General features: G+C 37.8%; 3 protein-coding genes across 4 annotated transcripts; 1 reads left to right on the top strand and 2 right to left on the bottom strand.

The window, feature by feature from the left end:
* Positions 1–871: 871 nt before the first annotated feature.
* LOC144630452 (protein phosphatase 1 regulatory subunit 27-like) lies at positions 872–2,211 on the top strand. The gene has a single exon (XM_078488814.1). The coding sequence runs from the start codon at positions 1,039–1,041 to the stop codon at positions 1,507–1,509; it is 471 nt and encodes a 156-aa protein (XP_078344940.1). The 5' UTR covers positions 872–1,038; the 3' UTR covers positions 1,510–2,211.
* Positions 2,212–3,075: 864 nt separating this feature from the next.
* Positions 3,076–9,477, bottom strand: LOC144630104 (uncharacterized). The gene is made up of 6 exons (XM_078488392.1): positions 9,354–9,477; positions 8,648–8,773; positions 7,796–7,942; positions 7,160–7,270; positions 6,250–6,418; positions 3,076–5,242 (listed from the first exon to the last, which is right to left on the bottom strand). The coding sequence occupies exons 1-6, from the start codon at positions 9,360–9,362 to the stop codon at positions 4,953–4,955; spliced, it is 852 nt and encodes a 283-aa protein (XP_078344518.1). The 5' UTR covers positions 9,363–9,477; the 3' UTR covers positions 3,076–4,952.
* A 3,239-nt stretch (positions 9,478–12,716) lies between these two features.
* LOC144630105 (uncharacterized) lies at positions 12,717–16,811 on the bottom strand. Of its 2 annotated transcripts, none has more exons than XM_078488393.1 (6): positions 16,700–16,811; positions 16,185–16,306; positions 15,542–15,688; positions 15,302–15,412; positions 14,605–14,773; positions 12,717–14,062 (listed from the first exon to the last, which is right to left on the bottom strand). In XM_078488393.1, exons 2-6 carry the CDS (start codon positions 16,290–16,292, stop codon positions 13,770–13,772), a joined length of 828 nt encoding a protein of 275 aa, XP_078344519.1. In that variant the 5' UTR covers positions 16,293–16,306; positions 16,700–16,811; the 3' UTR covers positions 12,717–13,769. The 2 variants fall into 2 exon arrangements, with proteins under 2 accessions (XP_078344519.1, XP_078344520.1); XM_078488394.1 differs by having other exon boundaries at positions 16,185–16,303; positions 16,700–16,753.
* Positions 16,812–16,951: the final 140 nt, after the last annotated feature.

Here is a 16,951-nt window from a genome sequence, read left to right as displayed (position 1 = left end):
CGCTGTTGGCGATATTAAGGGGGGGGTAAACCATAAAATATAATACAAGCAGCTCTGCTTGAGGTGAACTTGAAGTCAATCAAGATTACTTGCATAGTTTTCACTTCCGTAAATGTCACCCCACAACAAAACCAAAGTTTGTGCCGCTACGAAAATATATTCAGCCTCGCAAGGAATGTATATATTTATGACCTTAAGACTTGACGGGGTTAAGCCTTTTATGAGCGTTTTAATTTCGAAGGCAAAGGTGCTATTGTTGTTGCTATCTTTTCACTGCGTCGCTTATAAACCTAATCCTTTTACACCTCAAGAAAATCCCATTTACGTAATGGCGAATTAAACTAAGATGCGAAGAAAGCGGATTTCCTTCGTGTAATTCAGCTCAGATTTAATTGTGTTTAGTTAGCTGGCGTTAAAATGAAGAATAAAGATAAAAGACGTTAGTATAGCCTTAGCAAGATTAAACTCAAAAACTGTCAATTTTTATTCCGTCATTGTCGATCAGCAATTTTTGTTAATTTTTTAGAAGGGTGTAAATTTTCCGGCGTTAAATAACTGTGAAGTGCTTGTGTGAAGTGTATTTCTACCCCCGTAACATTATCGCCTATATTTAGTTCATTTTCGCTGTTCCGCTCTCAAAAAGATTTGGAAATTGTAGTTTGTTTTTTGACACTTTGACGTCACGGGTCTTTTATTAATTCGAGGTCCGACTTTGATATTACGTAAGGAAATAATTTGCTGTCACGTATAATAGACTTTTGTAAACAAACTCCATAAACCAGCCAATTAGCTTTCAGTTAGTGTATACTGTTTGGAAAAATATAATAAAAGAGTCTCACTGTCTTCCGTTCAAAAGTAAACTCTTAAGACATCAAATACAAAGCGTTTTGCACCCTGATCATTTTGATATACACAAGCAGATTGACAAGAGCGCGCACGACTGAATTAAGGAAAGAAGCGAAGCACCGTCTTAAAAAGCAAGTCCTAGAAACTTTATCATCCAATTGTTTTTGCAAATTCTGCGAAGGGATAGCTTTCATGCCAAGCCACGCACCCATCAAGGAGATCATGGATCGCAGAGTTAAATTCCCGCATGATTTAGTGTTTCACGACATGGTTAAAGATGGCGACCCGTCCGAAATGTGCCAGTTTTTGAAGCGCCCTAGCGTCGATACACAGATGTTGGTGAATACTCAAGGTGGACAAAGCAATCCGGCGTTTCATCAGCTTGTTAAAGATGGGAACTTAAAATGCATTCGAATGCTGGTTACGCTGGGAGCCGATGTGAATATGAAGGACGAAGAAGGCTGCACCTCTCTTCATCACAGCGTGCAAACTGGAAACATCGCTGTCACAAAGTTTCTTCTCCGTAGCGGGGCTAATCCTGATATAGGCAACGACAATGGCGAGTTTCCCGTCGATTTAACAGACGATTTTGACTTGATCGAGATGCTTGTGAAGTATTCACCGGAGGAAATTAGACGAAAGAGCCTCGCTCCTACCAAATAATTACACTTAGAATTGAGTTAAGAATTAAGTTCTTTGATTGTCAATAGCGAGCGAAACTTTGCTTTAAGTTGGGTTCTTTGAATTGATAGACTGTACTTTTCAAAGCGAAAGTCAGTTTTAGTTGTTCTCAAAAGACTTTGAATACGTATGGACTCCTGAAAGGGTACCGTGAAATAACAACAAAGGCTGACGGCGGAAATGTTTACTTTCAAGCAAAAAAAGCAAGAAAATAGACTTTCTCCGGAAAGAACTTCGAATTTGTTTTCTTTCCTTTGAGTTTAAACTAACAGTTAAATTATTGTGGTTAAGAAAATGTACAGCTATTGTTAAAAGAATGAACGCGAAATGGCCGCATGCTAGATGTGGCAGTTGTCAGCAATTATATGCAAAATATTGCGAAAATTCGTTTCAACAAATACATGTAAAATAGGTATGCAATTATAGTGTGTAAAGTTAAGGTAAAAGCTAATGGTTAAAATATTTATTGCTTCCCAAAGCGAAGATTTTCATCTGCGCTTTTCAATCATGTAAGTTATTGTCCGAGATATGTTAAAGTATTGTTAGTGTTCTTTCGAAAGCGAACCATGCCGTTTGTCGATTGAGCAACCTGTAAATAAACACAGAGTCAACAAAAATGTAAAAAATTCTGTAGAGACTGAGTGGAAATGAATCGGGAAAAAATAAAAGGAAACCTTTGAAGTTCCTCGTGTAATGTTTATTGCTTCATAAATATTCCGAGTGTCGCTTTTTACTTTACCCAAGTATTTCCTGTTTATTAGTATCGGGGTCTTCGCTGAATGTAGTTACAATCCATCTATTCCTTCTGGTTTATCACTTTGCGGAAAGGGTCAGTTTTAGTTTAAAGTTTGTATCAACATAACGAAACCTTCTCGACGGTTTTTTACTAGTCAATGAATGTACTTTCTTTTGAAACAAAACAAATCCAAATTACTTCTGAATTATGGACAAATAGGATGTGTCGATCATTTTATAAGACTATTTTGAAGGCAATTTGTCTCCGGCTTTTCGATCAAAGCGAAAGCTGTTGTCATGTGAAAACTTTGCCTCAAGGTCGTGAAACAAGACGAATAATTACAGCCAACCTTCTTAATGACTTGGACAAGAACTATTCTATAGTGAACAATAGCTATAGATTATTAAGAAGACATTTTCTAACTGATGAAGGAAGAAAAAGCTTGTTAAAAGCTCAGCGTTGGCACTGCATTCAGTTACTGAGTCCTTTGAGTTCGTCAGTTGGCCAAATTCTCGTGTGTGACTCTAAAATTACGTTATACGTAAACCTAAAGTGTGGCCACTCCACTGAAAGCTGTTAATGAGTGCATTCTTGTTGTGTTGTTCATTGTGTTGTACAAGGCGGTCCTTACATTATGTACTTTTGGAGTTTAAATGTATAATAATTAAGCGTGATACATCATACTTTCAATGGAGGCTACCTTAACTACTTAGTAACAACCTACATATATTTTGTAACGCTTAATGATTTTTAATCTGCTTTGTAACATAATGGTATGAAGACATAAGGGTGTGTTATTGAAGAAGATGTTGACTACTAAATTATTTTGCATAAAGAAAGGTGTAAGTATGTTTATGTAAAAGCATTTGATGTGATACATGAAAGAATGACTGATTTATTTCCTGTTGTAAGTCAGCATCTTTTGCATTCTTTAAGAATTCGAGTTAGTAAATAAACTTGGCGCTTCGTAACAAAGATTCGCACAACTAACATCGCAAATGCGTTTTTAAGCTTCAGCATTAGTGCTTCATTCTAATTGAGTCTAATTAAATTTGGTGACGAACTCAAGAGACAGTGTATTAATCCATCCATTAATCCCTTTGTTGTTGAATTATCACACCTTATCAAGACTCCGCGTGCAGTAATGACTTAAGAGTGACGTAAGGAAGCCATTTGAGCGCCAAGTGTCATCAAGCTTTTGTTTGCGATGTTTTGGAGTTAACGCTTATTAAGCTGGAAAGATTCTAGAGACAAAACAATGTGTACTTGCTACGAAAAACTTGGTTCTTACACAGTCTGGAAATCTCGAAGAGATTTAGAGTCTTCTTCAACTCTTTGCGAGTGAGGGATAAAAAAGAGAAAAGTCTCAAGATGAGATTCTTGAAAGCGCACGAGAGTCACCGAAAGAATACGAGAGTCCCCGGGAGCTCACGAGAGTCCCCAAGAGTGCACGAGAGCCACCGAGAACGCACGAGAGTCGCCGAAAGCGCACGAGAGTCCCCGAGAGCTCACGAGAGTCCCCAAGAGTGCTCGAGAGTCGCTTAGAACGCACGAGAGTCGCCGAGAACGTATGAGAGTTTCAAGCTAAACGAGAGTGTGATGTTCTGTTGTTGTTGTTTTTTTTTTTGCTTTTATTGCAGTTTGGCCTGAGCTCTTTGAAGTGTAGCTGATGAATTTTACTAGCTTGTCCAAAAATGCGCACAGTATCGCTTAGAAACTAGGACCATCAGTTCCGATTTTTAAAATCAATCTTTAATTAATTAAGAATCAACAGTATTAAGCCGCAGCGTTTTGAAGAACAGCACTAAAAACACGCTAAAATAAACGCGCTCCTGCTCTGACCTGGTATATAAACTTCAAGATAACTGCTGCATAAAACATACTCGAAAAAAATGTTTATCCGCCTTTTAACTTTTACAATTTTTGCAGGAGATTTAACTCTATCTGAATGTGTTCGTTTCAGTAGCAATTTTATTATACGAATTGCAGTAGATATATCAGTAGACTGAGCTTACCAATGTGAAGTATTGTAAATAATCAAAGTAATTACCAAATTTTACTTTTGATTTCTCGTCGTAAATAATATGAAATTATGCATTTAGAAATACGAAAACTAATAGGGCCGAATAGAGCGGTTTTCAATTGAAAAAGGCGCGTTTACACAGAGGAGAAATTTGGGTACGGACCCGTCACAAAAATAGTCCGGACTAAACACTTTTGTAGAGAAACGGAACCATAGGCGCCTATGGCCCCGTTTTGATTTGACTGTTCCTCTACAAAAGTGGTCAGGTCCGGACCAATTTTTTGACGGGTCCGTACCCAATCTTCTCGCTCGTGTAAACGCGCCTTCATAAGTGTCGAAGGTAATTTGCATTTTCTTTGGTCTTGCATTACTACGCTAAGTGATTGGTTAAAAAATCGGGCGCCACTTTCTTAGCCAATCATATCTAAAACCAAAACCATGACTCGCTCGTGCGCGTTTTCCCGCGCTTCCTGCCTGCGACGTGTGTTTGCTTCGAGTTGTGATTGGCTCACTGGGTTGTCTGTGTACTAAATGATTGGCCAGGGTAATTAATTTGCTTTTGGTTTTACGACACTCAGTTGAAAACTGCTCTATACGCCCCATTTACACCAATGATAAAGCTGTTTAGGGAAACACGGTTTAAACTTGTTTTCTATGAACACCGTTCTAGTTACAAATATATTCACAGCACGTGATCGCGCTCCAGTTGTGCTCTTGCCAACAAGGGTCGCTGCTGGCTTGCCGCTTTTCCAGGGCTCGCTTTTGTACATGAGGCGGCGGCGGCTGACTAGGACCACCAACCCCGCAGATCACATACTTGTAGCAGTTTCTGCCGGTTACCTTGCACTTCAAGTCAGGTGTGTTACAGCGTTGGTAGGCTGTGTTGAGATCCATGCCATCGGGACACAGTTTGTTTATACCGTTACGTGCCTGCCTCCGCTTTCTGTTTGTTCTTTCTGTAGTATAACAAAAAAGGGCATTGTAAGAACTGTGCGTCACTAGGTTTTCGCGCGTTTAATGTAAAACTCGAAAAGTCCGTTGATCGATGATCTACGCGAAGTTCTGTTGATCTATGCTTGTTGTCTCCGACTTCCAATCATCAGGTATATGTCGTTTCTTTATCGTTTGTTTTCTCGTGTTAACTTTGTTGTTCGCCATTGTTTCCGTTCGTAGTTTAACCATTGTATTTACTTCAGTTTTATCCTAGAAACCACCGGTAATTATGTTATTTGTTGTGAGAGGAATAATAATGTTTCAACGTCGTTTTAAATTAGGTATTTCGGGTGCGTTCGCTACAGGCAAGAGATTCTGTACTGAATAAAAACAAAATCGTTTCAGTCTCTCTCCCTCTTTCTTTCTCTCCCTCTTTAAAAAAGACTTTTTTCGTAGGAGAATGGCGTACCGTAATTTCTCAATTAAACGCCAGGTCTCGAATCAACGCCGAGTTTTCAAGGTGGAGTGTAAATAACTCCTCATGCTTTTTTTTTTAGGTATACTGAAAGAGTTGACAAGATATATGACTGTCAAAAATAATGTATAAACCCGTTTTGTAAAAACCACCGGGCCCAAATAGACTGCATAAGTCAAACAATCGCCTGGTCCACCAGGCGAAGTTTGAAATTAACGCCGCTGGTGTTTAATTGATAAAATACGGTACGTGCATGATGTTCAACCCTATTACGGTAACATTTTGGGTTTTCTTAATCATGATTTATTTGAAACCTGAAAAAGCAAAATTTGGATCGACTTTTTGATCTGTAAAACACTATTTGTCAATTTCTCTTTCTCTCTCTTGGCCCCTACCCTTCTTGTAACAAGAAAGGACCCGCATTCACCATCCCCTCCCCCCTTTATTGGAACACTAAATGGCCCATTTTCATTTCGACCCCTCCCCGCTTCTGAGCATCTCTGAATCCGGAATATAGAAAGGAATATAGGAATATAGAAAGTTCTTTCGTCTCACCTTCCTTTTCGATTCTTGTCGCAGTCAACGAGTTCAGAGTCTTTCTCACGTAGTATATTCGATACTTTGCACAAAACTGTGCTAATTCATCACTGAGTACAGAACGATCAGTCACTTCACCGTCAATAATCCACGTGGTATCAACCCGTCTTGTCTCTGTAATAACCATCTGATGGAGGAATAAATGCAAATTATATGAGTGGGAAGAAATGCAACAGGCCATTTCCGAGTTACCCTTTGCCTCTGTTTCAAAACGAGTCCACGTGCGAAACCATTCAAATGAAAATGAGTTTGATTTGCATGAAAATGGACCTGAAGGTGAAACTCATTTTCATTTCAATGGTTTCTCACGTAGACTCTTTTTGAAACAGAGGCAAAGGGAAACTCGGATGGCCTATTGAAAATATCTCCACTTTTGTTCCCAAGTTTCTTACCGTTGTTTGTTTTCCTTTTGCTTAGTCTCTTTCTTTTTTTTATAATAACCCAACCGTCTGTAGATATTTTTTTACGCTATCTATTTGTTTTAATGTAGAGGGAAATTATTGTTGTAATATTTTTAAGCAGTGTCGTTGTAGTAAGTATAAACCATATTGTGAATAGTTTTTTGTATAAAGTAGTCTATCTTGTAATGCCTTATTTTTTCTCAATAAATTGTAACTTTTTCTGTATCTATGATAAAACCGTTTAAATTGGTGTGATGGACATGTTCAAAAAAGAAATGAGGACTTGAGATTTTCTACAAAAAAATTTAAAATGAAAAAGAACAAAAAAAAGTTTTGGTTTTAAGCTAAATCATTCGTAAAGGAAGGAACTCTGGTCGTCATCACCAGATGTTAAAATATATTGGAACGAAATAAAAGGAGTTTTTTCCTTAAGTGGACTGTTACTAAAATACATCCTGCGCAGTCACCTCTCTGGCCTTCTCAAGATCTTTTATTAGTTTCTCAGGCGATGATTGCTTCTTGACAAGAGGGAAAAGATAGCAAGTCTTGCTGTCCGGGAATCGCATCATGGTCAAATTCTGTAGCAATAAACAAAACATGAGAACTTTGTATTATATATCACTAGCATAAGCAAATCTGAGCTGCATAAACTTGTAGCAGGAGCCCATTATGACCTCGGATTGATAATTGTATTTTGATCCAATTTTTTTACGATTGAGTTGCTACATATAATGATATCTCTTGTGATATGCTTTCAGTACAAAAATGTTAGAAACTACTTCGTTCGCCAATTCTCAAGAAATGAAGGCGATATTCAACGACAATTATGTTGGGACTTGGTTTTTGATTTCGCCAGTGCATTTATTACACATCCATAAAAAAATTAACTTGGTAGGTCTGTGAACTCAGGACCAGAACTTTTAATTTCCGACAAGCAAGCACACACCCCTCACTTCAGTCATATTCGATTTCCTATATCCCCATCACAATTTCAAGAGCCGGTAAAACCAGTAGGTGTATTATCATGTCATTTGGATCTTAACTGAAGAGCTTTGAGGTAGGGGATGGCACCAAGGCTTGAGTAAATGGTTTGCAAAACTTACTTGTTTGAAATCGTGTAACACATCACTACGGTCCACTCCAGGATGGGCGGGAACTTCAAACAATTCTGTTCTTTTGTTCGGATCAACCTCAATCTTCTCTTTGTATTTTACCCCGGCCTCGCTGATGTGGGCATCGAAATCGACGACCTTGTTGAAAAAAAGTAACAGTTAAGTACTATCACATAAACTTGCATAAATGTGCATCTTAATTAGTGAGAGGAGGTGGAACCATTTTTTCGGAATCCGAGCTGCGTTGGAGGAGAACGGTGCCATAACCTTCGATCGGACGTTTTTGTTTTTGTGGATTTTTTAAAAGTAAGAGAGGGAAAAAAAGAGAACCACGCATCATCTTGCAATTTTATGCTGCAGACAGGGGCGTAGCCAGCGTATAGGCCCGTAGGCCCGAGCCTACAAGTTTTTCACTCACTCACTCATCCTCTTTGCTCCTCCGACTGGAGCATAAGGCTACTACAAGTTTTTCAACCCACTCGTATTTTAAAATGTGCGATAGAAAAAACTTCAGACTGAAACTCCTTCAAAATAACTTGAAAGCAATTTGAAACGTACCTATTTATTAGCATTATATATTTCACAACTAAACTTTCGATGGAAACAAGTTTCATCAACAAAGTGCAAACTTGGGAGCCTTTTAGACTAGCCAGGTGACAGACAAACGCTAAATGGCACGCGTCGTAATAGATAAGCGCGTTTATTTTGGAATGAGTGAAAACTGGTGCAATTATTCCTATGCAATGTTATGATTTAGGTGCTGTGAAATACAGAGAACATCAGTAGACGTTGTTTTTCATAGGAATGCGACAAGTGCATAAAGTAAAGTGAAAACAGACATACCTTTTTAGACGCAGAATCCTTACTTTGCTGCTCGCATTTACAAACAGGATTAGCGGCAGTGGAACTTGGCAAGACAAGTATCACGAGAAATAACACCGCCACTTGAGCCGTGGTCACGAATAATTTCTATCGAAAATAAGAAAAAATAAATTAAAAGGTGAGATTCAATGGTGTAAGTACTAAAAATTCACTGACCTTTTTTTATTGTTTTTTTTTTTTTGACAAGATCGGTTGCAAATAACTAGTACAGAGGTCATCCGCTCTCGTTAATTAACGTCATCGCTAAAGAAGGGCTTAAATCCAAGCGAAAACATTATTTTCTTTCCAAATGTTTAGTAATCTTTGCATTGGCCGCAGACCCGCATGAAAAGAGGGGAGATTGTTGTATCTCTTATAATTATGATTTCATTGCTAGCACCTGAGTCGTAAACACCGCATCAAACCTGAAACTTTTTGTGTCGCGCTATAGAACCGATTGTTCAGAAATTAGACTGAATATAAGTGTTTTGTACACTTTTTAGCTACTACTTACGCAAACGTGTTATTTCCTGTTTTACGGACATATTTTGTGAAAATCAACAAAAATGAAGAAAAGGAAAAAAAAGGAACAATGAAATTATATCAATAATTACACAATGGTAGCCTGCGTGGCAGACGAACAAAACTACAATCGTAACTGTACCTGTAGCTAGCCGGGTTTACTTACGTTTAACATGCCTGCGAAGACGTGTTAAGTTCTTTTTGCTCTTCTTCTTCTCGTAAGGGTCGTCCGTCTTTTTTTCTTCAGTCTTCTAGCTTTTTCCTTGCACGAACTTCTACCAACAAACTAAGTTGCAATCTTTTATAGCATTTTCTTGGGCTATATTCCTTACGTACCTATAGTACGTAAGGTACTTATATACAGTATATAAAAAGGTTTATTTATATAAAGAAGTTTCGAAAGTGAACGAAAACAGCAACTTTCGAAACTTTGCTTGCAGTCTGGCTAACCTCTTTCTTATTTCTCTTTCACCCTGTGAACTGTATGGTATACCAGGCACATCACTGAAATGGAGATCTATCATAATTAACTCGAATAGCTTAAATGAACTAGAAAAAGGACAAATGTTTTGCTCCTTGGTACAACATTTGGTATGATAGCCACTACAGCGACAAGAACGCATCCTCTAATATCACAATTGTCCCGAATTAGTCTTCCTTCTCAAAGCCTATTTCTGGCTATGTTTTAGTTCCTCTGTTTTGACCACACGACTGACACACAATATATAACCAGTATTGGCAAATTATTATTTTCTAAAATTTTAATCGCCAGAAACCATAATTACACAACTTTTGCGAATTAAGCAGCTAGCAATCCTTTAACTTGTCCAAGAAGTTGAATCTCAAGCTTGCTTGACTTATTTAAAATAGGAAAAGGACAACTTTTTTGTTTCTTGCTACAAGATTTGGTATGATAGCCAACTATAGCACGGAGACCGCATCCTCGAATATCACAGTTGCCCCGAATAAACCTTCTTTCTCACAGCGTATTTCTGGTTGCGTTTTGGCTGCTCTGTTTTGACCATACAACTTAAACGCGATATCTATTGGGATCTCCCCGTAAAGCCCTAAAGGGTTTGTTAAGAGTTCCTGCTCTACGGATTCTATAATATCATTATATATATCTCTGTAACTAATGCTACATAGAGCCAATAAACATTGAATTGAATTGAAATTATCATTCTCTAGAATTCTAATCGCCAGAAACATAATTACGCAGCCAGAAACATAATTACGCAGCTATTGTAATTTTAGCAGCTATTCAAACCTTTACCATGTCCAAGAAGTTGAAAACTGAGCTTCATTTCACTAATACTGGTTTTTATTTTCAGCCAGATTTGCCCTTCGGATGGGAATTAAATCCCAGGCGGTCACGTGCATGCTACAGATGCAATACGCACGCACACTTATGATCGGTCACAATTAATTTCGACCTTCACCAATCTTAACATGAAACCGGCCTAATATAATGCTATTAATATAATGCTGAAACCTAATATAACGTATCGTGTCAACAACTCGACTTGCTACTTATCAGAGAAGCTTTTGCGCATTGTAAGTAAACAAGGAAGTAACTACAGGTCACATGTACTTGTACTGTCAAGAGAAAGTTTAACAGAAATAGATAACACATGGTTGCGCGAGCGAGTGAGAAATCGATTTGAACACGAGAAGAGAAATTTCATATCTCCCAGCAACCATCTATTATTTCGTTAATTTTATAAACTTACTATTAACGAGGTTTTGAGGATTTTCCGAAGATTTCCGACCATTTCGCGAAGATTTTCAAAAGGTTGTCCCAAGGTCGTACGAATTTTCCCGAAAATTTTCCGAACTTTTCCGAAGATTTCCGAAGATTACCGAGGAGGATCCGCAGATGTTTCGTCTAAATATCGATAAACTTTCGCTCATTCAGCATTGAAACATGGCAAACTCGTCATCAAACGTGACGAAATCGATATCATCACATGTGCAACTGAAGATACCATCATATCTTTTACCGTGTAAAGATATGATTTTTTTCTCAGCGAGAGAAATCCTGGTGATTTACTCTAGTTTATATAATAAAGTTTAATATACAAATGAGTGCATAAATAATGGTGGAAGATAGTAATTAAGGAGCAAGAAATCAGAATAAGTGAAACTTTTCATTTCCGTGATCCAGGCATATTTCACGGACTGAATGCTTTTAAAGCTGATGTACAAGGGATTAAAATATCACGGCATACACCTAGCCCAATTCGAATGCAGCGGACTGAGATCGTAACTTCTATCGCTTAAAATCATAGCTTTGAAACTGGGTTTAAACCACACATTGTTTCTTTCCAAATCTATACCGACATATGAGGAGGGGGGCAAAGGGTTTATGCGTGACACGTGAAAAGGGCAAAAATTAGTCCGTGACGCGTGAAAATAGGGCAAAAATTAGACCGGGACGCGTGAAAAATAGTTAGAAAAGAAACGTGATCCGTGAATTTTGCTGTTTCAAGTATACGTGACACGTGAATTTGGTTAAAACTTGTGCGTGAAACGGGATCACGAACCCCCCTTTGGTACCCTCTATGAGCTTTGGAACGCACAGAACAGTCACACAATATCCCTTATGAGAATGCTAGCGCTCGTTTCTCAAAGGTCCCGAAAAGTTATCGCACCTGGAAAGGCATAGCAAAATTTTAAACCTTAATCATTAAGAGAGCTGTTTTATTGAAACATTTTTAATTTGAACAGAGGTTCCTTTACTCGGGGAGGGGGGGGGGAGCGGGGGTACTCCCTATAATGGCCTATACGGGGAGGCTCCGCCCGAAAGGGGTTCCTTTTTCAGGCTTCAGGTATATAAAAGGGTAGGGATTTCACAAGTTTAGTTATAGGTAATAAATCAATGATAAATGAAAAAATAAATTTCCTTGTGCTGCGTGGCACTTATAAAAGTACAAAAGTATAATAAAGTTCTCACTAAATGAGTTGAAAGTGCCTTTAAAATGGTTAAAGGCTCCAAACGTTTTGGGCTTAGCCCTTCATCAGTGGAAAGTCAAGATTTCAGTCAAAATTTTAGGTATAGGTATGTCATTAAGGTTTTTAAAAGGGCCTTTAATTAAAATATTTCGAACAGACGCAATTTATGGCTGTATTATTTCAATTTATTAACCGCTACTTAAAAATGATAAGAAAACGTCATGTTTTAAGTCTATACAACGACTTTCAGGTATATAAAAGGGGTACTTCTTTTCATTAAAAGGTATACGAAAGGGATACAATTTCTGGCAAAATGGTATATAAAAGGGTAAGGGGTAAGAGCTCGGGGCGGAGCCTCCCCGTACAAAACTTTTTTGGGTACCCCCTCCCCCCCCCCCCCGGGTTCCTTTAATACAAAGCTTCAAACCTATGCGCTTCAAGATACGGATAATTAAAATTGGCTTTGCACGCCCGAAACGTTTCCGGGCCTTTCGAGAAACGGACCCCTGGTCCGTCAGTTCACTTTCAAAAACAGGAGTTATCTTCCCTTTCTAAAAATCAAACAGAAGACACTGTCTATTGTTAAAGTATTCTTTATTTAAAAAAAAGGCTTAAGTGCACAGTAAACTGAGGTGAATATAATAAAAAATGTGAAATAGGAACTTACTATTACAATAAAACATTACTGATACTCAAACCGATACTCTATCATTATGTAGTAAAATTTTAAAATTATAGTTGATAAATTTTGCTTTAAATCGCTCGTCATGAATGCTTTTAGAAATACGAACTGACTTATACAGCCGATTATGTAGCAAAGTCTTAGTTAGACCCGTTCCATGATAGCTGACATTTCAACACCTGGGTTAGTGTCTCTGGGGTTCATGTGCGCAAAGGCATGATCATGAGCTCATATAAAATTGATTGATTAGAAATTTAAATTGAGAAGTTATCGGTTGCAAGGTAAAAAAAGCGACATAAAAAGCTTGATGTACAGTACTTCTCACAAAGAGGTATAGTACTGATTTAGTTTCAAAAATTCTTACTGCTCAGACCCAAATATGATAAAGGTGAAACCTTAAACCCCTTAATTCTCATTATCTTAAACTTTTTATAAGAAATTTAATCGTGGAGGTTATGGGAATTCAGCACCTGGTTGTCTAAAATTATTTGAAGCAAAAAATCCTAAGGACACTGATAGCATATATAAAGAAAACAGTTAATAAAAGATCTATGTTGCTCCTAGATCTAAAAAAGGTAATACACCTTATTCGATGGTTTGACAGATAATACGCGTAGATATTTTGCGAGTTTCATAGTTTTCTTTCACCCTGAATCGGCGATGCAAATGAAAAAGCGAGGAATGTTAGAATACCCGCGCATAGTGTTACACCATCGAGAAAGGGGCTTATTATTTCAATTTTTTTCTTGTTATTTAACTCTACCATGGAAAACAATCAATTATTATAAGCTTCGCGAGTCCCAAAATTCGCAGGTTGTTGAAACAGTTAAGTAAAATTGGAGGTTTTGATTATTTTTCTCTCAACTATACTAGCCGCGAGTAGACATGATCGAACCGAAGGAAATGTCCATGGAAAGGTTGTGTTGTAGCTGATAATAGTAAATGTGTTTACTGGCAAATGTACTCGCAGCACACGATTGCTCGATAGATGTGATCTTGCCAACAATCATCTTTGTTGGAGGTAGAGCCACCTCTTTCAGGCCGCATGAGGACGGGCATTGGCGGAGGCCGCTCACCATCCTCGTTGCCAACCGGACAAATCACATACTTAAAGCATGCTCGGTCGAGAACCTTGCACTTAAAGTCAGGTTTGGAACAACTTCCGAAGGCTTCAACGAGACCCATGCCACCGGGACACAGTTTACCCATACCTCCCTGTCTTCGCTTTCGGTTTGTTCTTTCTGTAACATAACAAAAGAGGGTTATGATGTTTAAACTAAAATATTTTCTCTTTTTTATTGTTTTTAAAGCTAGAAAAGCACGAGAAGCATGGAATAAAAAATTATTTAGCGACCTACACTTTATTTAAAGTTTCAAAAGGGTAAGAAGGACATGGATTTAGATTTTTTATGTGAATACTCCGTACTAATTTCTGTATTTTTTTAATTAGTTCAAGACATAGTATTTTCTTCAGACGTCTTCCTCGGAGCGCGCGACCAGAGAAAGAGTTCTGAAGTTCAGACTACGTTTCTGCTTAACATTCATGGAATTAAAAGAGTTAATTCTCTTTTAGATCTTTATGATTTTTTCATGTTAATCGCAAAAAAATATATATGTAAATACAACGAAGGCACTTGAAATAAACTCATAGTACCACTTTAAGACCTTTAATTTGATTAGTTGACTTATACTGTAGACTGGAAGACCAACCAAACATTAAGCTTCAGTGAACGTAAATTTGCTGTTCAGATTTACCATAAACATAACAGTTCCACTGTCTAACCTTCTATGTGGATTCCTGTCACTTTCAGAGTCTCCTGCGCCTCTCTCACGTGGTATATCGAATACTGCGCACAAAAATCTGCTAATTCATCACTGAGTACAGAACGGTCAGTCACTTCACCGTCAATAATCCACGTAGTATCCACCCGTCTTGTCTCTGTAATGACCATCTGATGGAAAAAAAAAACTTGAAGATTACGTTACGCGGCCTTTTATAATTACATCATCTACGGATACCCAGGGTGTCTGGGATTCAACCCAAAAAAATTATAATCGATTCCACACTGAATTTAGAGCGAAAAAAGAGACTACTCGCAGTCTATTTTTCGCATTAAAGTGCGAACACTTTCTGTAGAGTTAGGACATCACGTGTTCTTTTTTATCGGGTAGAATTCCGGATTACTCTCTAAAATCACACCCCGGGTATACACGTGAACAGAGAGTGACTAGAAACGTCGGCTTATTAATACAGGCTAAAAAGCAGTTATTGATAGGCCATTTCCGAGTTACCCTTTGCCTCTGTTTGAAAACGAGTCTACTTGCAAAATCATTCATATGGAAATGAGTTACCTACAGGTCCTTTTTTATGCAAATCAAACTCATTTTCATTTGAATGGTTTCGCACGTAGACTCGTTTTGAAACAGAGGAAAATGGCCTATTGAAGTATACTTCCCCCGGGTATAATTCGTGTTCTCACCTGCTTGGCCTTCTCAAGATCTTGTATCAGTTTTTCAGGCGTCGATTGCTCGTTTGCAAGAGGGAAAAGGTAACAAATCTCTCCGTCAGGAAATCGCAGCATAGTCAAATTCTGTGGTGAAATTAAAATAACAACAAATGGCGTATAAAAAATGACGAATTATAAGTTTTGTCTTTCTTGATAGTTTTATAGTTTCTTAGATTTACTTTGTTTAAGAATAGAAAATTAATGACAGCTTACTTGTTTGAAATCATGTAAGGTATCACTACGGTCCACTCCAGGATGAGCGGGAACTTCAAACAATTCTGTTTGCTTGTCTGGATCAACCTCAATCTTCTCGTTGTATTCTTGCCCAGCCTCGCTGATTTGGACATTGAAATCCACGACCTTGATTGTTGTAAAATAAACCAAGAAAGAAAAAAGGTGATAAAAATTAGAGACGATATTCATTACAAACGTGCGAACTCGACAGTTCTGGGCTTATTTTTGTTGTAATTTTGTTGTAATTAATTTCAGTAGGGCGAAAAGAAATTGGTGAGCAAAGCAAGCCGAGCGTTCCTATGCCACACCGGGAAAAATTAATTAATTAATTAATTTATTTATTAAAAAACATATTTATACAGGATGACCATTTTAGTTATAAAAACTGTTCGCAGCGTACGCTACATCCACAGTAAGAGCCTTTTATGGCGAAGAATGTTTTGTTCTTTAAATGCAAAATCTCAATATAAGCCTTATATTTGTGATTAAATTTTGGGTTTGTTAAAGATGGCTTTATTGTCAAAATTTCTTGGAATACGAGTTTGGGACGAGGGACGGGAGTCTAGTAAGTCAGGCAACAGTGCCCCTTGTGGCAAATGAACTAATGATACTTAAAACGTACCTTTTTAGACGAAGAATCATCGGTTTTGTAAAGAGGATTCGCGAAAGCTGATGTGTACAGGCCGACAAATATGAAGAACACTAAGCACGCGTACGCCATTTGAGCCATGATAGCAGAAGCTTCTATTAGAAAAAATAATCATAATTAACAATTAGACTTTACAATTAGACAACGAGCCCAAGTTTTCTATGGGCGAATAGTCAATGAGGGCGAGTAGTATAATTGTTTAGTAGAAGCTCTAAAGGATTGCAATCCAAAACCAACAATTTGTCGTACTTTTTAGCCAAAATGAAGAAACTTTGTCTCAACTAACTTCCGGATACTATAACTACACTATTACAACTACAAAGCGACGAAAAACTGCCGAATTATAAAAAAGAGCTGAGTTAGACCATTTGCTTGCCACAATAACTGAAAACAGGCTAAACGAGTGAAACTGGAAAAGTGAAGGAATACTGAACGACACATCTAACTAGTGGTATCGATAGAATGAAACTGCAATGAAAAGTGCCTACCCACTCCAAGCGAGGGATGATTCTTGACTAACGATTAATTATCCGAGTTTTTCACCCAACCAACAGGGACACTTAAATGAAAACTGCAACGTGGAGGTCGACTTTATAATGGTGGTATTCAATACAATAAACAAAGAGTATTGAGTGCATTAAGCAATGAGTTCTTTTCAAATTATGGCGACATCCTGTTTTTAACCACATGATTGGTTAACCATTGTTATTGCAAGCCAAACTTTAATGAAACTTTCCGGT

This window comes from Oculina patagonica, chromosome 11 (assembly GCF_052425735.1).
Source record: "Oculina patagonica isolate OP01 chromosome 11, crgOcupat, whole genome shotgun sequence".
NCBI lineage: Eukaryota > Metazoa > Cnidaria > Anthozoa > Scleractinia > Oculinidae > Oculina > Oculina patagonica.
This window is presented reverse-complemented; position numbering and strand designations above follow the sequence as displayed.

Excerpts from the sequence above, each read along its gene's own strand:
- LOC144630452 (XM_078488814.1), top strand. The coding sequence starts at position 1,039 with ATGCCAAGCCACGCACCCATCAAGGAGATCATGGATCGCAGAGTTAAA.
- LOC144630104 (XM_078488392.1), bottom strand. Across the intron at positions 7,271-7,795 it reads TGTTACACGATTTCAAACAA|AATTTGACCATGATGCGATT; the intron begins GTAAGTTTTGCA and ends TTATTGCTACAG. Across the intron at positions 5,243-6,249 it reads GACAAGAATCGAAAAGGAAG|AAAGAACAAACAGAAAGCGG; the intron begins GTGAGACGAAAG and ends GTTATACTACAG.
- LOC144630105 (XM_078488393.1), bottom strand. The coding sequence starts at position 16,292 with ATGGCTCAAATGGCGTACGCGTGCTTAGTGTTCTTCATATTTGTCGGC. Across the intron at positions 15,413-15,541 it reads CCTTACATGATTTCAAACAA|AATTTGACTATGCTGCGATT; the intron begins GTAAGCTGTCAT and ends ATTTCACCACAG. Across the intron at positions 14,063-14,604 it reads GACAGGAATCCACATAGAAG|AAAGAACAAACCGAAAGCGA; the intron begins GTTAGACAGTGG and ends GTTATGTTACAG.